This window comes from Cetorhinus maximus, chromosome 5, assembly GCF_964194155.1.
Source record: "Cetorhinus maximus chromosome 5, sCetMax3.hap1.1, whole genome shotgun sequence".
Lineage (NCBI taxonomy): Eukaryota > Metazoa > Chordata > Chondrichthyes > Lamniformes > Cetorhinidae > Cetorhinus > Cetorhinus maximus.
Window position 1 is genome coordinate 12,965,195 of NC_135883.1, and position 27,477 is coordinate 12,992,671.

General features: G+C 41.1%; 1 protein-coding gene across 1 annotated transcript in view; it reads right to left on the reverse strand.

Annotated features, from left to right (window-relative positions):
- The window catches only part of LOC144680434 (uncharacterized), a 43,774-nt gene that overhangs the window by 1,936 nt on the left and 14,361 nt on the right, over positions 1-27,477 (reverse strand). Inside the window, 10 exon segments of the mRNA XM_078541399.1 lie at positions 6,707-6,829; positions 9,326-9,409; positions 12,750-12,872; positions 13,940-14,062; positions 15,145-15,267; positions 16,334-16,456; positions 17,531-17,653; positions 18,702-18,824; positions 23,613-23,735; positions 25,930-26,052. Coding sequence (XP_078397525.1) covers positions 6,707-6,829; positions 9,326-9,409; positions 12,750-12,872; positions 13,940-14,062; positions 15,145-15,267; positions 16,334-16,456; positions 17,531-17,653; positions 18,702-18,824; positions 23,613-23,735; positions 25,930-26,052 — 1,191 coding nt within the window.

Sequence of the window (27,477 nt, forward strand, 5' to 3'; positions counted from 1 at the left end):
GCGTCCTCAAGAATCACTCCTTTTTGATGGCCCATATTGTAAAGGGCAAACGGACCACAATCATTTACAAGACCCTTGCAAGTATTGTTGGGCACCACCTGAGCAGTCCAGACAGCAAAAGCACAACTTTAGCAGCCTGATAGACTGCTCTGTTAGGGTTTTGGTGAGCAGATGGCTCTCATTGTAAGACCTCAGTGCCTCTGTTCCTTGCATTCATAGTCAGGAGGGGGTTGGGAGGGGGTGAGATAAACCAGCTGCTGAAACTTTAACTGGTGGAGAATGAGTGCATCATGGCAGCTACCAGGAAAGCATGCATACACACGAAGGAAGATCTCCTTGTGGTCTCAGACCAGCTGCGTATTCAAGGAGCGGTAAGCCTTCCTGTTAATTAACCTTTCTGGTTGGTCAGTGGGTGCCTTGTGGCAACATGGGTGCAGTCAATTATGGACTTGGGGGAAATCAGGCAATGGCAGCAAAACCCAGTGACCTCCAAAGCAACATCGGTTGGGAATCTTATGTAGTCTCTAGCCTTGGCAAAGAGGGCATCTGTCACCCGGGTGATAAAGTGGTGTGCAGTGTTACTCACAATAAGAGGGTGTAGTGGAAGAATTAATCCAGGCTGGTCTCTTGGTTAAAGCTGGTTTCTTTCCAAGATACTCCTCGGTGCTACTAACTTCCTAATAGCTTCCACAGTGTTCCAGCTGTACCTTTTTATTCTATTTAGATGGGATAATTAATGCCCATCACCTGTTTAACTAACAATTGGTTTTAACAAGATAATTGCCATATTTACAGATTCCCCTCTTTTCTTAATGTCACGTATTTCCACATCTATAATTCCCAAATTTCTTTTGCCACACATACATACATATATACACACGTGCACGCACGCACACACACACGCGCACACACGCGCAATTATAAAATAAAAACAATTTTTCATTGCATCATTATAAGACACCCCTCTTCCAACACATTTAATTAATTTTTAGAGCAGGCACTTCTTTTTGTAAAACATTCTGAAAGTTGGTGACTTGTGTCGACCCATTTTATCTTAGAGATCTCTTATCTCTCTAACATCTCCTTTATGCTGGCTAGGTCTATTCGTAGCCTTTTTTCCGTGACACTTTTCGTGGAATGAACATTGTCCCAAAGGGACCAGTTATCGAAGTAACATTCTATGGGCAAACTTTTCCCACATTGCCCCTTATATAACATTTCTGTCAATATCTTGGATAAGTAAACCCCCATATCTAATGCTTCTACTAAGGCTAATGTTTCAGCAGCTAAGGTGCTTTTCACTACCCTTTTTATTTTCTTGGCCTCCCAAGCCAGTGGGCAACATTTATCGTTCTTTCCCACCAAGAATATGATGAACCCTGCAGTGCTAGAGTACCCATCTGAAAGATTGGCATATGAAGCATCACTAAAAATGACCAACCTCAAATTTCCTGGATCACCCAAGGCTGGAAACTTGAGCACACATCTCTCAGAATTTAATTTTAGGTGTTTTATTTGCTCTCAGAACTTGCTCAACTGTAGCATTTTTCATCATGGTACTCAGCTCCAACACATCATAACTAGCGTCAGGCCTAGTTTGCACAATCAGCTCAACTGCCCAATCAAACTTCTCAACTGTTCCATTTCTTCCTTGGTAGCAGGATCCTCTTATTGTGAGAATCTACCAGGAGTTATTGGGATATAATTAACATTTTCTAGATAAGATTGTTGATTCAATGTCGCTCCTAACTTGCTCTGCTTAATGTCTAAACCTATGTATTTAAAGGCCCCAGAAGTCTGACTTCCAACCTGGAATTCCTTCTTTATCTTCTCAGTTACCCATTGTTCAAATTCTACAGATCCTCCCCACAGGAAATTATCAACATGCATGGTAAAGATCCCAGCTAGTTTCTCCTTATGGTACCAGTAGAACATTGCGGCATTTGCCTTTAACTGAATGCAACCTGTTTTCAACAAGACAGACCTCACAGAAAAATACCATACTCTTGATGCATCATTCAACCCGTAAATACACTTATTCAACTTCCATAGCTTTCCTTCTACATCCCCGGCTTCTTCTGGTGGTTTCCAAACACATCCCTTTGAAACTTCTCCCTCTGTAAAAACATAGCCTTTAGATCAATCGATTTGCACTCCCAGGAATAGGATCCAAAATAGCTAAAAAAATCTTCAAACTCACTTTCCCCGCAATAGGCGAGTCCACTCTGACACCCTGATCTCCTAGTCTCTCTTCAAAGCTTCGGGCTACTAATCTCGCTTTGGCCTTATATGTGCTATCTGGGAGTACCTTTTCTGTACAGATCCATCTGTGAGATAAAGCCGGCTGTCCTCTGTCAGGTATTTCAGAAAATACCCCAAATTCCTTCTAGCTCTTTCCGTTTGGGTTCCTTCATCAGCTTACTTTCCAATTTATTAGCAGCTACTAGAATCTCTGTCATAAGGGCTTCTACTTCAATTGAGATTGCTAGCTTGCTCTCTAGTCCTCCTTGTTATGCTACAGCCTCTACTCACATTCCTCTCCCTTTCTGGACTGCTACTATATGATCATCCTCCATGCGAACAGAACTCCTTACGTAAGTCCATGATTTTTTTCTAGGGTCACGACCACTTTCTGGTCCACTGTCAGAACTCATACTGCGTTTTCTGGGTTTTCACATCTTTACCTCGGTTTTGCCAATCGATAGGTCTTGTCTCCTGTCCTTCATCCTGCACATTTAGCCAATGTTTGTATTTACCAGTGGCCTTTCTTGCTCTCCCTATGATGGTGGCATCCCTCTACGCACTGGTCCATTCTGGCATGTATGTTACCTTTGTTCCTACTTTAGGTAATTGCCCTTTTGGATGAACAGCGTTGTCCTGTACCTCAGTATTACTTTGTTCATAGTCAGTCAACCCTGTATCTGCTGTCGTCTGCTCCTCATAACTACCCAATGTATGTGTATGTGAAGTGCATGGTGCCTCCTCACATTCTATGTCCTGTTCAGAACCTGTAAAGGTGTAGTTAGTACCAATTAACCATGAAGAATGTTCCCTAATAGTTTGATTACTGTGTTGCACAATTACTACTTTCCCATCACTCCCTATGAACTTGCCAGGTCCTTTCCACTCTTTTTGGCCTTCCCTTTTATAATATACCATGTCTCCTTGTCTAAACTGTATTCCTGATGGTCTTATGCAGTGCCATAGGGCCTGCCGAATTTTCTCCGAAACCTCAGCTTTAATGAAAGCTTTTCTGCCTTCAGATGAGCAGAAAAGTGGAGCTAATGCTAGTCCCTTCTAGAGCAGGGGGAGCATCTGACAACACCAAAGGTAACTTTAGATTTCTTCCGTACACGAACTGATACGGACTGTACACCCAACCATTTGCAGAGAGTTCTTGGCGTGCACTGCCTATGCTAGCACTGTTTGCAGTTTACAACCTGGTTGATCGGCTAATATTTTATGTCACTTGTCATCTGTTACTGCATGGTTTCTTTCACAAAGACCATTACTAAACAGACTCTCAGCTGCAGTGTGTTTAAATTTTCGCACATATCTCGAAATTCCTCACTGGCGAATTCCCCACCATCATCTGTGTGGAACTTTGTTGGTGTTCCTAATCCTGTTCCTACCCATTTCTCCATGACCTTATCGACAATGGTCCTTTTGCATCACAGTGGATAGACTAAATCTGGTTGCCATATCCATGAAGGATAGTAAAAAAAAAACCCTATCCTTGTCCCAAATTTTCAAGTCCATTGCCACTGCATCGTTAAACTCCCTGGCTAGTGGCAAGCTCACTTGGTGTCTTGCGATACTTAAGGCAAATTTCACACTGAGCAGTGATTTGTTCAATAAGGTCATGATATCCTTTATCGACCACTCCCGCATCTCGAAGTAGAGTCTTCAGTTTCTGTGGCGCTCGATGTGCAAACTGTCTATGTAATTTCCAAATGTTCTTCTGGTCCACCAGATTCTCATTCTCAGCAGTTAACAAAGCTTCATAAAATTTTTGATCAGAAATCTCTGGCTTCCTTAGTGGCAAGCAGTAATGGCCTGACCGAGTAGAATGTAGATCCACATTTTTTCCCCAAACACGGTTGCTCTATCGTGCTTCATATCTAGCATCATCTGAGCCTTCTTCATCTCAGATCGACTCAACAGTAGCGGTATCTCACTAGAAACCACATCAGTACTGATAAACAGATTGATCTCTGCTATCTTACAAGGGATGACCACCTGTTTGGAGGATGCTAATGTATTGTCATCTCCGAACCTGAAGCAGGTAGAGCTTTCATACTCCTTAACCTTCCACCGGTCTGCCGCATCGAGAGACTCCAGATAGCAGTCAAGCCAATCCATGCCACGCACCATAGAAGTGCAACCACTGTCCAGAACTGCACAGTTGAAGGAATCTACCATCAAGATACTCATCACCGGATTCAAACTCAGTGATCAATACAATTCCATGATGGCAGTCACCATCATCATTTTCAGTTTCAGATGAATCCATCTCGTGGGTCACTTCAAAAACACAATTCCTTCGCTGTGGGCAGTCCATTGCGTAATGGTACCGGGAATCACACCGATTAACCATTCCCCTTGCGTTTTTTTGGGTTTAAACGTCTACAGTCACCATCCCGGACACGCTTTTTGTCCCGACTCTCAAATTGGCTAGGGTTGCGACCATTTTCAGACCTCTTGTCGTTAACCCCAACTTTGTATTGGAGTCTTCATCTAATATTTGGTCAACCACAAAATTCGGTTACCATTGAATCCTCTATCCTTTGTTTTCCAGCATAGTTGTTCGCATTTGCTAAAAAAGTGGCAGGGAACAACTGTTTCCCCAAGAATTTTTTTAGGGCAGCAGCCATTTGTTCTAAGGGAAATTCTTTCCCCCGGAACTGAACCCCTGTTAGTATTAAAAGACAATCAACATGGGAAATGCGAGCACAGACCAGTTATTTAAATGCCAATACCGATTCTGGAATTTTAAGTTCAAGTCACTGTAGTCTCCTGTACCATTTATCAAAATCCATGATATATTCTTCCATGGACTGATCTGATTTCCTAAACCTATCAAAGATCGTCCAAGCTTCATACACTTCCAATAACATCCTTTTTGTAGAACTTATCCAAAAATTGTATCAGACGGTTTAATCCCTCTTCATGATCCAAATCATCCACTTTCCACTCTGAAAAGACATTACTCCTTACCTTACTTTTGGCTGGTGATGATAACACCAAAGCCATACCTTGCTTCTTCCAGGGTATAGAAGTAACCTGGGTCCACATTTCAGCTTCAGCCTTCCATTGCTGATAAGGTTCAGAGCCAGAAAAAATTGGTGGATAGTCAAAACTTGCAATTTTGCACCATTCTTCCGCCATTCCCTAACTTAAATTGTCAGCAACAGCACACTTCTTTTCCCTCAGAGGACTGAGGCAGAAATCTTCATTTACGGCAATCAATCAGCAAAGCTTAAAGTTCATCCTCTGCTACCATGTTACTCACAATAAGAGGTTGTGGTGGAAGAATTAATCCAGGTTAAAGCTGGTTTATTCCCAAGGCTACTCCTCAGTGCTACTAACTTCCTAATAGCTTCCACACAAAGAGTTCCAGCTGTAACTTTTTTATTCTATTTAGATGGGATAATTAATGGCCATCACCTGTTTAACTGATAATTGATTTTAACAAGATGATTGCCATATTAACATGCAGTCAACTATAAGATGTCACAGAGGTCTGCAGCTGAGTCTTGGAAGGATCCAGCAGTGAAGAAATTCAAGGCCATAATTATCTTGACTGATATTGGGAGGGTGTGGCTATAGTTTCTCACTGGTGTATGTAAACATCTGCCTGGAGAGTCACCGTCTCCTTCAGCATTGGTTTTCTGTTATGTCCAAGTAACTTCACCTGTTCTGGTAGATTCTATCCTAAGGGTAGTATCTCCTTCTGCTTGTGTCCCCCATCCCTCTACTATGGTCTCCTGATGCCTGGGGTTTCTTCCTGCTCCACAGTTTCAATAGCCCCTGTTTCTAAGGGTGCAGCACCCATATCTAGCTGCCCTACCTGTTGGTCAGGTGAGGTCCAGGCAACCTTGGTCAGTAATCAGTGACCCAATGTCCAGGCGATGCTAGGAGATTGATGACCCACTGAGGTGACAAAGTTCTGCCTTTTGGCCCCTCCCCTTCCTTTGACATGCTCCTGCAACATTTAACTTCAGGAAGTGAGCACTTTCACACATAAGATGGCCTGCCACTAGCCTGCTGATTCATTGATGATGTTCTACTCTCCTATCTTCACCGTGTCTGAGCACTGAGGTGAAGTCCAGCTGCCTTTGGAAAAGTCACAAACCATCTGAAAAATTGGCTTTTACTAATCCCTTAAGTGCTTCAATTGGCCTCTTAATAAGGGTAGGTAAATCCCGAGGCCCACAATCAACCCCGCCCTCATGCAAGACGCTTGCGGAGGGAACAGAGGTGGAAGTGTCGGCCATGCGATACTGTGGCCATTTTTTTCTGCCAGCCTTCATTCTGGTCCCTTCCAGGGTGGTAAAATGCAACCTAAATCTTTACAAGAACTGTGTAAGACTGAAAGAATATGTGGCGATTATCATCAGGTTCATACCAGCTACAACCAACTATGACCTTGCAGAACAACACATGCCCATCGTGAATGGCAAAGCCCTCGTGGTAAGTGGCTTACGTGAACAGGTTTTCAGGTCCTCATTCAATATAAAACCTGGACGACACCTGCAATAATACCCTGTTGTGGTGGTCACACATATTTGCTCACAGTCATGGTTTCCAGCAGCACATAAATCCAAACCTGAAATAAACCATTAAATTTAATATATCTTATTCATTGCTGTACTTAAATGGCAGCGATAATCACAAACAAAATGTTAACACCTCAATGTAAAATGTTTTATGAAAATATTTAACGTGGGTAAAGTGAACAAATCTACAATTAGTGCCCTGAGAAGCTGGTATTGGACTTTCTTAGAGATTATGGGCAGAATTTAATGGTCCCCCACTGGCGTGTTTGCAGGCAGTTTTGGGCGGGTGGTAGAGAGTTGGTGGTGTAAAATCTCACTGTCTCATTCTTGTAAGTAGCAACTGGGATTTTGAATCTCTTTTTTAAAGTTATCAGTGTCTATGGAAATCGTAACAAAACTGGGGCCTTTTGTGAGAAATCCACAAGATGCATTGGGATTTGCTAAAGTTTAAGTGAACAAAATATCACAGTGACTTTTACTGTAATTATTGAATAGTTAAGTCTATTGTGGAAGCTTTTCTCAAAAGAGAGGATTTGTCTTTGAGTGCTTTCCAATGGTTAGCAAAGGTTAATTTAAGAGTGGGGCAGAAAAGTTAGAAATAGATTTGGGAGAGGTGCCTAGAAGTCAGAAATAGTTGAGGTTACTGGCTCAACATTTGAATCTTGAGGAAGGAAAAGATAATCCAGAAAAGGCACAGATTGAGTTGGCTAGGATTCAGCTACAAATGAAGCAACTTGAACTCAAAAGAGTGGGAAAAAAGAAACAGAAATGAAAAAAAACTTGGGCCCAAATCTTCCGGTCCCCAGATCATCAGAGACTGGAAGTATGGTGGGAGATATGTATCAGGACACTGTGTGGACATATGTGGGAATTTCCCAGGAAGTGTAAACTTTTCTTGGGTTGATTCCCTGCTGCCCGGGACACTCCACAAATGTCTCCAACCCTGAGCCACGAGCAAAGCTTTGGGCCAGATACACGGAACTTACCAAGGAAATGCTAGACAGTTTAATACCTGCTCTAACAGCTGGGTAACTCCACAACCAACCCCCTTGATCATGCACTGACCAACCAATTACACCCTAGACGAATTCTCCCTGCCCACCCGACTACTCCCCCAACCCGGCCCAGCTACCACCCAACTACCCACCCCGACCACCCAACTACCCATCCGACCCAACCCGACTAATCCTATGACCAGATCTGACTGCACCCCCTCGACGACTTGTCCCTATCCAATGACTCCCCACCCCCCGTTAACTCAACTATGCTCCGACCCAACTACCCACTCACCCACCAACAACCTCACCCAGCTACCCATTTGCCTACCTCACCCAGCTACCCACCTCACCCACCCAACCCACCCATCCACCTCACCAACCTATCCATTCACCCATTCATCCACTCATCCAATCACTCATCCATTCGCTAACCCATACTCATTCATTAAAAGACTGCATCTTTAAAAACTTATCTGAATATGGCAGCTGGTGCCGTAAAAAGGGGCTGTGTCCTCTCCCTCCCCCAACTCTAATCCGCTCATAGGTTTAGACAGGAGCTGCTGTGCTGCCCATTTATGTGTCAGCCAGGGTTGGAAGGTCCAGGAAGAAATGGGCAGCAGCATCGGGTCAGTAAAGTCTTAACAGGCAGCAGCAGTGCGCCCAGGCCATTAACTCAAAAGAGATAGAGAAAAGCAAAAGTTTGAGTTTGGGAAAGAAAGAGAAATGTGAAAACTTGTGTTAGAATTTCAAAAGGAAGAGAAAGAGAAAGGCAGAGAGAAAGGGAAGCCAAGAAATTTGAACTGGACAGGAAAAGGCTTCAATTATAAGGAGAAGAACAATTTCATTGAATTCAGAAATCATGGATCTGATATTTGATGTATGTGTTAAGTGGAGTGGGAATTTTGAACAGAAAACAAATTAGAAAAGTAAAATTTTCAGGTAAACAACAAAATAAATCTATACCCATAATGACACAAACTCATTTACTATTTACAATACTATCACAAGATGGTAGAAACGCGAAGAAATATCATTTAGCCCATCTCACACACGATCTTCCTTTGGTCCATGTAAAGGACACACTCAAATATTTTTATCTTTCCTATTGGCCTAGATACATAAAATAAAAAGGAAGCCATTCTAAGGCCTGAACAGGAAAGGGGATCTGTTGTATTTTGTGTATTGGTGTGAAAGCAAATCTAATGCTTCATACTGTTCAAAGTTTGCTTATCATGGAACAGCAATTAAGTTACAGAATGGATCTTAAAACATTTTTTTCTTCTATAGGTTATCAATTCGGCATATTTTTAATGTCTAACCTATCAGCAAATAGAACAATTATCAGTATCTATATTCAATATGGGTACAAAATGAAAAAAAAATCTTTCCAAGAGCTATGTAAAGGTCAAAGAATCTATGATAATCACTTTCTAATATCATAGGAACAAAGGCAACACTTAGGCTCATACCACCTACAACCAACCATAACCACACAGAATAACCTATGTCCATTGTAACATGGCAAAACCCCAGTGGTTAGTGGCTTACTTTAGCAGGTTTTCTGGTCCTCGTTCAATATGAAACCGGGACAGCACCTGCAGTAAATGGTATCACCATTACCATGTTGCTGTGCTCACACACGTGTGTTCACAGTCACGGTTTCCAATGGTGCACCTGAAATATCCTCACCTAAAATATTTCATTAAATTTAATGTGTCTTATCTATAAAAATGGGTGAAGGAAACAATCTGATATTTATTACCATATTTTAGTGGTAATAATAATTACAAGCAAGAAGTTTAATATTTCCCACATAAAATGTTTTATTAAAAGTATTTTAAGTGAGTAACGTGAGCAAATCTACAATTAGTGCTTTAAAAAGGTGGTCATAGAGTCATAGAGTTATTGAGCACAGAAACAGGCCCTTCAGCCCATCGTGTCTGTGCCAGCCATCAAGCACCTATCTATTCTAATCCCACTTTCTAGCACTTGGCCCTGTACGCTACGGCGTTTCAAGTGCTCATCTAAATACTTCTTAAATGTTATGAGGGTTCCTGCCTCTACCAAGCCCTCATGTAGTGTGTTCCAGATTCCAACCACCCTCTGGGTGAAAAAGTTTTTCCTCAAATCCCCTCTAAACCTCCTTCCCCTTATCTTAAATCTATGCCCCCTGGTAATTGACACCTCTTCCTATCTACCCTATCCATGCCCCTCATAACTTTGTATACCTCTATCAGGTCCCCCCTCAGCCTTCTCTGCTCTAAGCAAAACAATCCTAGCCTATCCTGTCTCTCTTCATAGCTGAAACGCTCCAGCCCAGGCAACATCCTGCTGAATCTCCTCTGCACCTTCTCCAGTGCAATCACATCCTTCCTATAGTGTGGTGACCAAAACTGCATACAGTACTCCAGCTGTGGCCTAACTAGCGTTTTATACAGCTCCAGCATAACCTCCCTGCTCTTATATTCTATGCCTCGGCTAATAAAGGCAAATATCCCATATGCTTTCTTAACCACTTTATCTACGTGTGCTGCTGCCTTCAGGGATCTATGGACATGTACACCAAAGTCCCTCTGACCCTCTGTACTTCCTAGGGTCCTACCATTCATTGTGTATTCCCTTGCTGTGTTAGTCCTCCCAAAATGCATCACCTCACACTTCCCAGGATTAAATTCCATTTGCCACTGCTCTTCCCATCTCACCAGCCCATTTATATTGTCCTGTAATCTAAGGCTTTCCTCCTCACTATTTACAACACCACCAATTTTCATTTCATCTGCGAACTAACTGATCACACCTCCTATATTCACGTCTAAATCATTAATGTACACTACAAACAACAAGGGTCCCTGCACTGATCCCTGCGGTACACCACTCGTCACAGGCTTCCAATCACAAAAACAACCTTCGACCATCACCCTCTGCCTCTCACCACTATGCCAATTTTGGGTCCAATTTGCCAAAATGCCTTGGATCCCATGGCTCTTACCTTCTTGACCATTCTCCCATGTGGGACCTTGTCTAAAGCCTTACTGAAGTCCATGTAGACTACATCAACTGCACTACCCTCATCTAAACAACTAATTACCTCCTCAAAAAATTCAAATTTATTAGACATAATCTCCCCCTCAGAAAGCCATGCTGACTATCCCTGATTAATCCCTGCCTCTCCAAGTAGAGATTAATCCTGTCCCTCAGATTTACACTTTCTATACTCCTCTAGGGCTTCCACTGTTTTTAGCCCTCTGTATCTGCCATAAGCCTCATTTTCTTTCCTTATCCAATCCTCTATATCCCTTGACATCCAGGTTTTCCTGAACTTGTTGGTCCTACCCTTCACCTTTATGGGAACATGGTAGCCCTGAACTCTCACTATTTCCTTTTTGAATGACTCCCACTGGTCTGATGTACACTTTCCTACAAGTAGCCGCTCCCAGTCCACCTTGACCAGATCCTGTCTTATCATATTGAAATTGGCCTTCCCCCAATTCAGGATCTTTATTTCCAGTCCATCTTTGTCCTTTTCCATAACTACCTTAAATCTTACAGAGTTATGGTCGCTATACCTAAAATGCTCCCCCACTGACACTTCTACCACTTGCCCGGCTTCATTCCCTAAGATTAGGTCCAGTACTGCTCTTTTTCTTGTAGGACTTTCTACATGCTGACTCAAAAAGCTCTCCTGGATGTACTTTAAGAATTCTGCCCACTCTGAGCCTTTCATGCTAAGACTATCCCAGTTAATATTGGGGAAATTGAAATCCATTACTGTTATTACTCTATTATTTTTACACTGCTCTGAGATTTGCCTACATATCTGCTCCTCTATCTCCTCTTGACTGTTTGGAGGCTGATAGTACACTCCCAGCAAAGTGATTGCCCCCTTTTTGTTTTTAAGTTCTACCTATATGGCCTCATTTGAGGAACCTTTTAAGATACTATCCTTCCTTACTGCAGTAATTGACTCCTGGATCAATGGTGCAATGCCACCTCCCCTTTTACACACCCCACCCCATCACGCATGAAGGTTCTACACCCTGGAATATTGAGCTGCCAGTCCTGCTCCTCCCTCAACCATGTCTCTGTGATAGCAACAATATCATATTCCCATGTGTTAATCAACACCCTCAATCTATCTGCCTTACTTGTAAGATTCCTTGTGTTAAAAGAAATGCGATCCAGCCTTCCATTATTCCTTTGTGCCTTAACAGGTCTATATTTGCTCTGCATTCCAGGCTGACTTAGTTTCTTGTCTATACTTGGCTGTGCATCACCCCCAACTGTACCTCCACTCTGTATCCCACCCCCCTGCCAAATTAGTTTAAACCCCACCCCAACAGCACTAGCAAACCTCCCTGCAAGAATATTGGTTCCGTTCCAGGTCAGGTGATGGGTCTTCTTAGAGATTATTTGCACAACTGAGTTGTGTGCGAGACTACACCACAGTGCATTTAGAACCAACCCATGTAGTTCTTGACTAGAGTTAAATGAAGCTCTCCATCTTTACCTCCTCCTTCAAAATGTTTCTTTTTGACTGAGCTTTGGTAATTTGTCCTTAGGTGACTCAGTGACAAATTTTGTTTGGCAACAACCCTCTGAGGTGCCCCGGAATGTTTTACTGTAGTAGAGGTGCTACGTAAGGGAGTTGTCCATATGGTTGAATATGGGCATTGTGCTGGATATGTGAACTTTATAATGTCACCCAAAAATATTCATTTCTACCTTATGTATTATTTCATGATTTCCTCCCATGCATTGAAGTAAAACTAGGAGATTTTCAGTGACATATTCTATTGAAGTAAAATACCCTAAATATGAAAATACATCCCTATGAGTGAAATATTAACATTTTTATGAAACAATTTAATGAATTTTCAACATTAACAATGACAGGAAGAGCAAAGGACTTTGTTAGTATTTGGTGGGACTGTGGAAGTTTGGATAAAGAACACATTAATGGCAAGTGGCTTACGCGAGCAGGTTTTCTGATCCTCATTCAATGTGAAACCAGGGCGGCACCTGCAGTAATATGATGTTGCCGTGCTCACACATATGTGCTCACAGTCATGGTTTCCAAAAGCACACGTATCCTCACCTGAAATATTGGATTAGATTTAATATATCTTTTGATAAAAATTGGTGAAGAGAAAGAAGCTAAAATTCATTGCTGTGATTTAATGGTAGCAATAATAACAAACAAAAAGGTCAACATTGCCTACATAAAATGTTTTATTAAAAGTATTTTAAGTGAGTAACATGAGCAAATCTACATTTAGTGCTTTAAAGAGGTGAGGATAGATATTCTTAGGGATTATTTGTACAACTGTGTTGCTCGCACGACCACTTCAGAGGGCTTTCAAAACCAACCATGTAGAGCTTGACTTAGTTAAATGAAGCTCTCTACCTTTGTCTCCTTCTTCAACATATTCCTTTTTGACTAAGCTGTTAGTAACCTGTCCTTTGCTGACTCAGTGACAAATTTTGTTTGGCAACATTCCTTGGAATGTATCACTATGGTAGAAGTGCTATCTAATGCAAGTTGTCGATATGGCTGAATATGGGTATTGTACTGGATATGTGAACTTATGTCACCCAAAAATAGTAAATTCCATCTTGATGTATGAAGAAACTTTCACCGCGAATTCCTAATGAGGTGGTGGTGATGTGTTACAGCTTTTTCAGGAAGTCCAAGTTGCTGTACAACATGCATTTTCAGATGCGTATTATAGACTGGAGCTATGGATAGTGATGGTAGAGGCTCCAACTCTATTCCCATCACTTGGCTGAGCAAGAATCTCTCTTAATCTTACCTGCCAGTGGCGTTTGTTGGAAGGATTTGCAGGTTGATACTCAACCTGTTTGGCTGCATTATGAATACACCTTCCTCAGTCGTCAAATCCTGGAGTGGGATTTGAACCTGTAGCTTCTGACTCAGAGGCTGGGACATTTACCTACACTGCCACAAGACCTCCCCATCCTATTGAAATAAAATATCTTAAATATGCAATTATATACCTATGAGTGACTTATTAATATTTTTATGAATCAATTTTTAACATTAACAATGAGAGGAAGAGCAAAAGATTTTGTTAGTATTTGGTGGGATTGTTAAGTGGCCTGTGGAAGTTTGGATAAAGAACACATGAATGGCAAGTGGCTTACGCGAGCAGGTTTTCTGATCCTCATTCAATGTGAAACCAGGGCGGCACCTGCAGTAATATGATGTTGCCGTGCTCACACATATGTGCTCGCAGTCATGGTTTCCAAAAGCACACGTATCCTCACCTGAAATATTGGATTAGATTTAATATATCTTTTCCTTAAAATTTGCTGAAGAGAAAGAAGCTAAAACTCATTGCTGTGATTTAATGGTAGCAATAATCACAAACAAAAAGGTCAACATTGCCCACATAAAATGTTTTATTAAAAGTATTTTAAGTGAGTAACATGAGCAAATCTACATTTAGTGCTTTAAAGAGGTGAGGATAGATATTCTTAGGGATTATTTGTACAACTGAGTTGCTCAAGCAACCACTTCAGAGGGCTTTCAAAACCAACCATGTAGAGCTTGACTTAGAGTTAAATGAAGCTCTCTACCTTTGTCTTCTTCTTCACCATATTCCTGTTTAACTAAGCTGTTAGTAACCTGTTCTTTGCTGACTCAGTGACAAATTTTGTTTGGCAAAATTCTTCTAAGGTGCCTTGGAATGTATCACTATGGTAGAAGTGCTATCTAATGCAAGTTGTCGATATGGCTGAATATGGGTATTGTACTGGATATATGAACTTATGTCACCCAAAAATAGTGATTTCCATCTTGATGTGTGAAGAAACTTTCACCGCGAATTCCTAATGAGGTGGTGGTGATGTGTTACAGATTTTTCAGGAAGTCCAAGTTGCTGTACAACATGCATTTTCAGATGCGTATTGTAGACTGGAGCTTTGGATAGTGATGGTAGAGGCTCCAACTCTATTCCCATCACTTGGCTGAGTAAGAATCTCTCTTACTCTTACCACCTGCCAGTAGCGTATGTTAGAAGGATTTGCAAGTTGATACTCAACCTGTTTTGCTGCATTATGAATACACCTTCCTCAGTCATCAAATCCTGGAGTGGGACTTGAACCTGGAGCTTCTGACTCAGGCTGTGACATTTTCCTACATTGCCACAAGACCTCCCCACCCTATTGAAATAAAATACCCTAAACATGCAATTACATACCTATGGGTGATTTATTAAGACTTTTATGAATCAATTTTCAACATTAACAATGAGAGGAAGAGCAAAAGATTTTGTTAGTATTTGGTGGGATTGTTAAGTGGCCTGTGGAAGTTTGGATAAAGAACACATTAATGATAAGTGGCTTACGTGAGCAGGTTTTCAGGTCCTCATTCAATGTGAAACCGGGACGGCACTTGCAGTAATATGAAGTTGCCGTGCTCACGCATATGTGCTCACAGTCATGGTTTCCAACAGCACACATATCCTCACCTGAAATATTGGATTAAATTTAAGATATCTTTTCCTTAAAATTTGCTGAAGAGAAACAAGCAAAAATTCATTGCTGTGTTTTAATGGTAGCAATAATCACAACAAAATGTTAACATGTTTCATGCAAAACTATTAAAATATTTAACGCGGATAAAGTTGTAAAAGCTACAATTAGTGCCCTGAGAAGATGGAAATGGGCCACCTTAGGGATTATTTTTACATCTGAGTTGCTCAGTAGGCTAGATCAGAGGACATTTAGAACCAACCATGTGGTCTCTGATTAGAGTTAAATGAAGTTCTCCATCTTTGTCACCTCCTTCACCATATTCCTGTTTAACTAAGCTGTTGGTAACCTGTCCTTTGCTGACTCAGTGACAAATTTTGTTTGGCAACATTCCTCTGAAGTGCCTTATAATGTATTACTATGTTAGAGGTGTTATAAATTGCAAGTTGTCGATATGGCTGAATGTGTACTGGATATGTAAATTTATGTCACCCAAAAATAGCAATTTCCATCTTAATGTATTAGGAGACTTTCACTGCGAATTCCTAATAAGGTGTCGGTGAGATACAGACTTTTCAGGAAGTCCAAGTTGCTGTACAACATGCATTTATAGATGCGTATTGTAGACTGGAGCTTTGGATAGTGATGGTAGAGGCTCCAACTCTATTCCCATCACTTTGCTGAGCAAGAATCTCTCTTACTCTTACCACCTGCCAGTGGCGTATGTTGGAAGGATTTGCAGGTTGATACTCAACCTGTTTGGCTGCATTATGATTATACCTTCCTCAGTCATCAAATCCTGGAGTGGGACTTGAACCTGGAGTTTCTAACTCCGAGGCTGGGACATTTACCTACACTGCCACAAGACCTCCCCATCCTATTGAAATAGAATATCCTAAATATGCAATTACATACCTTTGAGTGATTTATTAATATTTTTATGAATCAATTTTCAACATTAACAATGAGAGGAAAAGCATAAGATTTTGTTAGTATTTGGTGGGATTTTTAAGTGGCCTGTGGAAGTTTGGATAAAGAACACATTAATGGTAAGTGGCTTACGCGAGCAGGTTTTCTGGTCCTCGTTCAATATGAAACCAGGACGGCACTTGCAGTAATATGATGTTGCCGTGCTCACGCATATGTGCTCACAGTCATGGTTTCCAACAGCACACATATCCTCACCTGAAATATTGGATTAAATTTAATATATCTTTTCCTTAAAATTTGCTGAAGAGAAACAAGCTAAAATTCATTGCTGTGTTTTAATGGTAGCAATAATCACAACAAAATGGTAACATGTTTCATGCAAAACTATTAAAATATTTAGCGTGGATAAAGTTGTAAAAGCTACAATTAATGCCCTGAGAAGATGGAAATGGGCCATCTTTGAAATTATTTGTACATCTGAGTTTCTCGGTAGGCTACATCAGAGGGCATTTAGAACCAACCATGTAGTCCCTGATTAGAGTTAAATGAAGCTCTCCATCTTTGTCTCCTCCTTCACCATATTCCTGTTTGATTAAGCTGTTGGTAACCTGTCCTTTGCTGATTCAGTGACAAATTTTGTTTGACAACATTCCTCTGAAGTGCCTTATAATGTATTACTATCTTAAGAGGTGCTACATAATGCAAGTTGTCGATATGGCTGAATATGGGTATTGTACTGGATATGTGAACTTACGTCACCCAAAAATAGTAATTTCCATCTTAACCTATTAGGAGACCTTCACCGTGAAATCCTAATGAGGTGGTGGTGATGTGTTACAGATTTTTCAGGAAATCCAAGTTGCTGTACAACATGCATTTTCAGATGCGTATTGTAGACTGGAGCTTTGGGTAGTGATGGTTGAGGCTCCAACTCTATTCTCACTATTTGGCTGAGCAAGAATCTCTCTTAATCTTACCTGCCAGTGGCGTTTGTTGGAAGGATTTGCAGGTTGATACTCAACCTGTTTGGCTGCGTTATGAATACACCTTCCTCAGTCATCAAATCCTGGAGTGGGACTTGAACCTGGAGCTTCTGACTCAGAGGCTGGGACATTTACCTACACTGCCACAAGACCACCCCATCCTATTGAAATAGAATATCCTAAATATGCAATTACATACCTATGAGTGATTAATTGATATTTTTATGAATCAATTTTCAATATTAACAATGAGTGGAAAAGCAAAAGATTTTGTTAGTATTCAGTGGGATTGTTAAGTGGCCTGTGGAAGTTTGGATAAAGAACACATTAATGGTCGTTGGCTTACGTGAGCAGGTTTTCTGGTCCTCATTCAATATGAAACCGGGACGGCACTTGCAGTAATATGATGTTGCCGTGCTCACGCATATGTGCTCACAGTCATGGTTTCCAACAGCACACATATCCTCACCTGAAATATTGGATTAAATTTAATATATCTTTTCCTTAAAGGTTGATGAAGAGAAACAAGCTAAAATTCATTGCTGTGTTTTAATGGTAGCAATAATCACAAACAAAATGTTAACATGTTTCATGCAAAACTCTTAAAAATATTTAACGTGGATAAAGCGGGAAAAGCTACAATTAGTGCCCTAAGAAGATGGAGATGGTCCATCTTAGGGATTATTTGTACAACTGAGTTGCCCAGTAGGCTAGATCAGAGGGCATTTAGAACCAACCCTGTTGCCTTTGATTAGAGTAAATGAAGCTCTCCATCTTTGCCTCCTCCTTCAAGCCTACCTTTTTGACAAACTTTGGTCACCTGTCCTAATATGTTCCTATGTAACCTGATAACAATTTTTTTTGAAAATGCTCCTGTGAAGTGTTTTGAGACGTGTTAATACATTAGCGTTGCTATATAAATGCAAGTTGATATTGTTGAATATGGGTATTGTGCTGGACATGTGAACTTCATAATGTCATCTAGAGATGCTTATTTCCATTTTGAAGGATTTGCTCCACTATTTCCTCCCATGCACCCAAGTGAAGTTAGGAGATTTTCATTGAGATGTTCTATTGAAGGAAAATACACCATATTTGGAGTTATGTACCCATGAGTCATTTATTATCATTTTTATGAATGAATTTAATTGATTTTCAACAGTAATAGTGACAGGAAGAGCAACTCTCAATTAAAATAATAAATGTGAAAAGCTGCAGAGGATACTGAGTTACCTGGATAACAGAATATCAAAGAGAATGTGTTCTGAAACTGGTAGAATATCATTCGCAATTGGCAGGAATGTTGATTTATAAACTGAACCATTAGTTTCATGAGGATTCAGATCAGCAGTTCCTATATTTACTTTCAATGTATGTATGAACCTGTATATCATAATATCCAGACTGATGCAACAATTCAGAAGACGGATTTGATGACTGTGTTAGTATTTGGTGGGCGTGTTAAGATGATTGGCCTATGCACTTTTGGATAGGTAACACAATGGTAACTGACTTACGTGAGCATGTTTTCAGGTCCTCATTCAGTATAAAACCTGGACGGCACCTGCAGTGATAGGATGTTGCTGTGCTCTCACATATTTGTTCACAGTCATGGTTTCCAATGGCGCACATATCCTTACCTGAAATAATTTATTCAAATTAATGTATATTATCCATAAAAATTGGTGAAGAAATACAGCCTGAAATGTATTGCTGTATTTAATGGTGACTGAAATCACAAGACAAATGTTAACATTGTCCAGATAAAATGATGTCTTAGTATTTTATGTGGGTAATGTAAGCAAAGTTACAATTAATGCTCTGAGAAAGTGGTGATGGACCTTCTTAGAGATTATTTGTAAAACTAAGTTGCTTGCTAAGCTATTTCAGAAGGCATTAATTATCAATCATGTAGTGTTTAACTCGAGTTAAATGAAGCTCTCTACAACTCACTCCTCCTTCAAAATACCTTCCTTTTTGACGAGGCTTTTGGTCAACTATCTAATATCTTCTAATGTAGCTCGATAACAAATTTTATTTGATAGCGTTCCTGTTAAGCACCTTGTGACATATTGCAATGTTAAAGGTGCTGTGTAAATGCAAGTTGTCATATTTGAACATGGGTATTGTGCCGAGTATTTCAACTTCACAATGCCGTCTAAAATTTTAATTTCAATTTTGAAGAATTTGATTCACGATTTCCTCCCATGCACTGAAGTGAAACTAGGGAATTTTCACTGAAATACATTACTGCAGATATATACAGAATGCATAAAATGGAATTATAAATGACTCATTAACATTTTTATGAATCAATTTAATTGATTTTCAACATTAACAATGAGAGGAACAGCAAAAGTCAATATAAGAATAAATGTGAAAAGTTGCAGAGGATAGTGAGTGTTGCCTGAATAACAAAATATTAACGAAATAGTGTTCTAAAACTAGTAGAGTATCATTTCTGGTTATCAGGAATGTTGTGTTGATTTATAAACTGAACCAATTAGTTTTATTAGAAATCAGAACAGCAGTTCCAGTATTTACTTGCAATCCCTGAATCAGTTGACTACAACATCAGGACTGTTGCAGGAATTCAGAAGATATGAATTTGATGGCTTTGTAAACATTTGGTGTTAAATGGAACGGCATGTGGAGGTTTGAACAGAGAACAAGTTAGCAAAATAAAAGTTGCATGAAAGGAATACAACATAACAAACCTATATCCATAATGCCAAAAACTTGTGTATTCTCAACGATATTATCACAAATATTGAGTAGATAACATTTAGCCCATCTCACTCACTCCCCTATTTTGCTCCATGTAAAGGACACACACACCTTGTTTTTATCTTCTCTGTTCTATTTTTTTCTATTGGTGTGAAAGCAAATTTAATGCTTTATACTTCTTGACATTTTCCTATGTTGGCAGAGCAAATAACTTACAGGAAGTATCTATAAATATATTCCTTCTTCGGGCAATCCATTCAAATTATTTTTAGTATATAACCTATCAACAAATTAAACAATTATCAGTACCTATACTCAGATGTGACAACAAAGAAAGAGACAAAGGCAACCAAATTCATTTGCCCTAATTTTTAGGCAAGGGGTTTACAATTTGTGGTGAACTTGTGCCCATTCTGATCTATGTGGGTAAGAATCAAAACTTGTCTCCCCGCCTCATTTGAATGATTTTTGTGCAAAATCCTGTGCCTCTAGGCTGCTCTCTTCTGCCATGGACTAAAGGACTAATGGTAGCGGTTAGTGCTAAAAAAGGTGCTGATAGTGACATGAAGGTAAGAAAGCAGAATGTGATAATAGCAGAACAAGGGTAGCATTGTGTGAAAGAACAACATGGAACAAGTGACAGATGGCCCTGTAGGGAATGGGGTGGGGGGGTGGAGAGAGGGCTGTGGTGGGGAAAAAAAGGATAGAAAATGAGATAGAAAGGGGAATAAAAAAGGGGATAAAACCACGGATAAATGAATAAAAATAAAAATAAGTGGATAAAAAAATGTATAAAAAGGGGATTAGAAAAAGGTGGTGAGGATGGAGGAGAGAGTTCATGGTCTGAAGTTGTTGAACTCAATGTTAAGTCTGGAAGGCTGTCAAGTGCCTAATCAGCAGTTGAGGTGCTGTTCCTCCAGTCCGCAAACTGGAGAAAAAGCACCTCATCCTCCGATTCGGCACTTTACAGCCTTCCAGACTTAACATTGATTTCAACAACTACAGACCATGGACTCTCTCCTCCATCCTCACCCCCTTTTTTTAATCCCTTTTTATTTACATTCATTTTTATTTTTTATTCACTTATTTTTATTTTTATTCATTTATCTGTGGTTTTATCCCCTTTTTTATCCCCTTTTCTATCCCATTTTCTATCCCATTTTCTATCCTTTTTTTCCCCACCACCGCCCTCTCTCCCCCACCCACCCCATTCCCTACAGAGCTGTCTGTTACTTGTTCCATGTTGTTCTTTCACACAATGCTACCCTTGTTCTGCTATTATCACATTCTGCTTTCTTCCCTTTATGCCACTATCAGCACCTTTTTTTTAGCATTAACACTCCCTTTGTCCTTTAGTTCATGACATCTTTGTCAATCCCTCCTTTGTCCCCACCTATCGTTGGCCTTCTGTCCAGCTGCCCCATCCCCCTTAAACAGTATAAATTTTATCACATTTCCACTTCTCTTCAGCTCTGAAGAAGGGTCATATGGACTCAAAATGTTAACTCTGTTTCTCTCTCCACAGATGCTACTAGACCTGCTGAGTTTTTCCAGCATTTTCTGTTTTTGTTTCAGATTTCCAGCATCTGCAGTATTTTGCTTTTAACCTAGTGCTCTCTTCTGCTGGTGAACTGTGTACCTGACAGGAGCACTGGCGCGTTGCTGCAGACTACACGCAACAGATAGCCTGCTCCTCTTAAAGAAGGCTTCGCCTTAAAGGGAAGCCGGAAAAAAATGATTGCTGCAGTGGAAATTGTTGAAGGCTAAACACGAGGGCAGGCAGAGGGACTCACAGCTGTGGCGCTAGAGGCATTAGTGATGCAGGTAGACAGGAAGAGAGTCATCATGGTCTTGCGGAGGGCTAAGGGACCCACATGGAGACCCTCAGAAGGGAGTAAGAGCAGGTAGCCAGGACTGGAGTCTGGACCTAAGGACCTGGCAGCAGTGCCAGAAGAAATCCAATGACCTCAGTATGGGTGGTCAAGGTCAGTGAATGTATCTTCACGTTGATATCTCCTACCCACTGCAGCACCCACCTCTCATGCTGTTCAATGCACCAGACCCCCATCACTCACTCAGCACCAGCCCCTGGCACTCAGGACTCAGGCCTAACATCCAGATATTCCACCTCATCCTCACACACGTACCAATGTTGTTAGCCTCACACCCACCTTTCACTGCCGCCACATACCTCCAGCTATTCAGCTATGGCAGGCTACCATCAAAGCACAGTGTCACACAATCACTGACATCCTGTCCTCTCTCCTGCTGGATAAGGCGGCACACAATAAAAGCATAGAAGGGAGCAGAGCAGAACATTTGGGGAGACAAAGAGGTTTACATCCCCTGAATACGGATGGCTCTGAGCATCACAGAGCCGGCTGTGACAGGGCCCACGGCATCCGATGTCACTGAGAACATTGAGGATGACAGCATCTTCCTGCTTTATATTGCTTCTTAACTCTATGTTCACCCACAACGCGCTATCCGGCATGATGAACAAACCGCTGATGATGAAGTAACTACGACCCCTTCCCTCAGCCGAACCTTCCTCTTCTGAACCCCTACTTTCAGACACCCAATGACTGTCATCTGCCCAGCCACAGGAGTCCCAGGAGAGGGAAAGGGAGCAACAGCGCAGAGGCCCTGTCACTTGATCTGATACTTGCAGCCATCAGCTCAGACAATGGAATTGCACTTACCTTAGGAGGCGAGTGGTGATCAGCATGTGGTGAGTCACTGGGCAGGAGTGGGCCAAAACCAGGCCAGGGTGAATGGATAGTTTGGTTGCCAGCTCACTGGAGGGTGAGGTCATAAATGAGATCTATTGCAAAGGTCTCGGATGAGTATGTTGATGGGGCAGCATACGGGACAGCACTGATTGATGGCCATGCACATCAAGATACTGGGTGCATTGTTTGACCTGCCAGACAGCCTCCTATCAGTCAAGAAACACAAAGGAGTCCTGCTGTACCTCGACAGGTGCAGAGCTTGCCCTCCCTGCAGCCTCTGCTCCGTTTCCCTGTTATGCTGCAGATCAGGAGGCAATGCTACAGCTGCTCTCGAACCTGAGTGGACAGGTCATCCGTTCCTCTGACATCCCTGCGTGGATGCGGCAACACTCTCTGGCAAATGCACCAAAACATCCCCAAAAAGTCCATAGTACTTTCAGATACTTTCTAACAGAAAAAGTTCCAAACGTTTAGCTCACCTGCGAAGGGTGCCTGACCCTTTAAATAATGCTGCCGCAGGGCCCATCTTGCTGTTTTATGCTTTTTCTTTCGGGAATGGACAATGTAGGCATTGCCAGGACCTGCATTGTTCCAAGTTGGAAACCTGGCGTCACATCAGCATGTTGGGCTGTGTGACCTCAGGGTAGCAGCAATTCAGCATGTTCTGGTGAATGCAGCAGCCTGCTACCCAATCATTGAGGAACAGCCCGCAGATAACCCGCAGCCCACGGTGCTGTCTGCCCCTGGGGAAGCAGGAAAGGCCTGTGTAGCACCACAAGAGGTGGCACTACATGAATGAATTTTGCACACAAAGAACTATGTACGAATAAAATAATGAATGGTGATTATTTTTCAAATTGTGAGGACAAAGCAATAGTTGGGCTTATACCACCCTCTGCCAACTATGATCTTGCAGAAAAAACCCATGTGCATCATAACATGGCAAACCGCTAGTAGTGAGTAGCTTACGTGAGCAGGTTTTCTGGTCTTCGTTCAGTATAAAACCTGGACGGCACTTGCAGTAAAAGCCCGTCGTAGTGTTCACACATATTTGCTGACAGTCGTGGTTTCCAATGGCGCACATATTCTCACCTGAGATATTGGATTAAAATTAATGTATATTATCCATAAAAATCTTCGAAGAAAGGCAACTTGAAACTCATTGATGTATTTTAATCGTGGCGATAATCACAAACAAAATGCTAACATCGGTCATGTGAAGTTTTACTAAAAATATTTTAAGGGGATGACGTGACCAAATATACAGTTAGTGCACTGAGAGGATGATGATTGTCCTTCTTAGAGATTATTTGTAAAACAGAGAGTTGCTCACTCGGTCACATCAGAGGCCATTAAAACTCAACCATGTTGTGTTTGACTAAAATTAAATGAAGCTCTCCACCAACATCCTCCTTCAAGACATTGCTTAAAATCTACCCTTTTGGTCAAGTTTTTGGTCACCCATCCTATCTCCTTATGTGGCTTGATGACAAATTCTACTTGGTAACACTGTTGGGAAGCATCTTAGGGAGTATTGGTACATTAAAGGTGCTATCTTAATACAAGTTGTTGTTGAATAGCATGGGTATTGTGTTGGATATATGACCTTCACAATATCACGCAGAGATGTTTATATCCATTCTGCAATACTTGTTTCACTATTTCCTTTCATGTCTTGAAGCAAAAGTAAGAGATCTTCACTGAGATGTCCCACTGGAGGAAAATAAGAACGTGGAATATGGCATTACTTACATATGAGTGATTTACTAACATTTTTATGAATCAATTTAACATTGAGAGGAAGAGTACAAGAATAAATGTGAAAGGCTGCAGAGAATAGTCATTGTTGTCTGGGTCGCAAGATATCAACGAGAATGTGTTCTGAAACTTGCGGACAATGATCCCCAGTTTTCAGAAATGCCGTACTGATTTACAAACCGAACCACTAGACTTATTAGAAATCAGAACAGCAGTTCCAGCATGTTCTTTTAATCCCTGAATCGGTGCATTACAATATCCAGACTGATGCAGGAATTCAGAAGACATAGATTTGATGATTTTGTTAATATTTGGTGGGTATGTAAAGTGGAGTGGTCTCTGGACAGAGAATACATTAGCAAAATAAAAGCTGCATAAAAATGAAGGGAACAAAATAAACCTATACCCATAATGCTGGTGATGTATTGTCAGTTATATTAACACTAGAATGTAGAAATTAGAAGAAATAACATTTAACCCATCTCACTCATCCTCTTCTTTTGGTCCATATAAAGGACACACTCAAACCATCTTCCCGATTGGCTCCAGATTCATAAAACAGCAAATAACCCGCTCTGAGAGACTTAATGGGAAAGTAGGATCTGTTGTACTTATTGTATTAATGTGAAATCAAACCTAACGCTTTATACTGCTTGATTTTTCCCATCGGGGTGTATCTAAAAATACATTGGGTGAATGATGAAGTCCTACCGCTGAGCTGAAAGCAGGAGCTGGCCCTGCTTCGGCCGGCAACAGGACCTGGGTGGCATATTGCCACGGCAACCGATCAAGAGGACAATGACCATTGCTGTGGCTGAATGACCAAGGAGATGGGGTCTCATTGGTGATGCATTTGGTTGGGGAAAGCTGAGGCCCGACTAATGGGGGAGGGCATCGTTAAGCACTGGCAGCATCGTTGCTGCAAAGGTGACCATTGGTTCAGTGGGGTTGCCCTCTGTGGGACAAAAAAGAGGACCCCCCATATCCAGCTGGGAGGCCACCAGGATTTACCTGGCAATCTCCCCATTTGACAGTGGCCCTCTTAACGTGGGCAAAATGCCTACAGTGGCATCAAGTGACCCTTAATTACCCTCTTAAGTGGCCCAACTGGCCACTTAGCAAGTGACAGAGCTGCCAATCTTCCCACTGCTAGCAATATGACATAGCAGCAAGAAGACATCGTGCTCCCCTCCTGACACCTTCACCGTCCATTTTGCCTGCCCTCCCACCTCACAGCCTGTCACTGATGAGCTGGGAACGTTCTGCCCATTTTCTTACCTTGGGCAATTCATTCAATATCTTTTTTGTGTATAACCTATCAGCAAATTGGACAATTATCAGTATCTACATTCGTAGTGCAAGTGCAAAAAAGGTTATAAAATCTTGCCAAGAACTGTGAAAAGGGGAAAGAATGTTTGATAATTATTTTCATAAGGACTAAGGCAATATTCATGTTCATACCACCTACAACCAACTATAATCTCACAGAACAACCCCTGTCCTTCAAAACATGGCAAAAGTAGCTTACGTGAGCAGGTTTTCTGGTCTTCATTCAATGTAAAACCTGGACGGCACCTACAGTAAAAGGATGTTGTAGTGCTCACACATATTTGCTGACAGTCATGATTTCCAATGGCACACATATCCACACCTGAAACAAATTTTTTAAAAGGCTTTGACAACAACAATAGATGGAAATAGAACATGTATTAAAAACACAGATGATACAGCTTAATTTCTTATTGGTATATCAACAATAAATATAACTTAACCAAGTGTTGAGTAGTCCATTCTAATGAACCCTAACCTTATCTAGTAAGTGTTTCAACCACGGCTCTTAGATCAACAAAAGGTATCAATCACTGTATATTTGAACTAAGGTACCTGCAACCCCCTTTTTTATGTAAGTATAAATAAGCAATAATGTGTTCTCACCACATTCCCCTTGTTTGAGTAACACATTCAATAATATTTTAGCAAAAGGGATTTTTCATGTTTTTACAGAGTTAGTAGGTACAACAATTGAAAAAAATGATGCTATTAGGGGAAATGTAAGTTTTCATTTATTTATATTGCGTCCATTCAATCTTCATAAAATTATTTGTAAGTTACATTTAATGATTTATAATTTAATGATCTTTGTTCTTTCTCTTTTTTTTGTCTTTCCTTTATTTGTTCATGGGATGTGACATAGCTGGGAAGGCCAACATTGATTGCCCATCTCTAATTGACCTTGAGAAGGTGGTTGTGAGGTGCCTTCTGGTACTGTTACAGTCCATCTGGTGTAGGTACACCCACAAAGCTTTTAGGGAGGAATTTCTGGGATTTTGACCTAGCAACAGTGAAGGAAGAGTGATATAGTTCCAAGACAGAAAAATGTATGACTTGGAGGTGATGGTGTTCCCATACATTTGCTGTCCTTGACCTTCTAGATCACAGGTTTTGGGAAATACTGTTGAAGATATTGATGAGTCACTGCTGTGCATCTTGTAGATGGTATACACTGCTGCCACTGTGCGTTGGTGGTGGAGGGTGTGAATGTTTAAGGTGGTGGATGGAATACCAATCAAGTGGGCTGCTTTGTCCTGGATGGTGTCGAGCTTCTTGAGTGTTGTTGGAGCTACACTTATCCAGGCAAGTGGGAAGCATTCCATCACACTCCTGACTTGTGCCTTGTAGATGGTGGAAAGGCTTTGGGGAGTCAGGAGGTGAGTTACTCACAGCAGAATACCCAGGCTCTGACCTTCTCTTGTAGGCAAAGTATTTATGTGGCTCATCCAGTTATTTTTCTGGTCAATGATAACCCCCAGGATGTTGATGGTCGGGTATTCAGCAATAGTAATGCCACTGAATGTCAAGAAGAGGTTGTTAAATTCTCTCTTGATAGTCATTGCCTGGCACTAGCGTGATATGATAGATAATTGCCACTTATCAGCCCAAGTCCAAGTGTTGTCCAGGACTTGCTGCATGTGGACATGGACTCTTTCATTATTTGAGGAGTTGCAAATTAAACTGAATACTTTGCAATCATCAAGCACCCTCCTTTCTGACCTTACGGTGGAGGGAGGGTTACTGA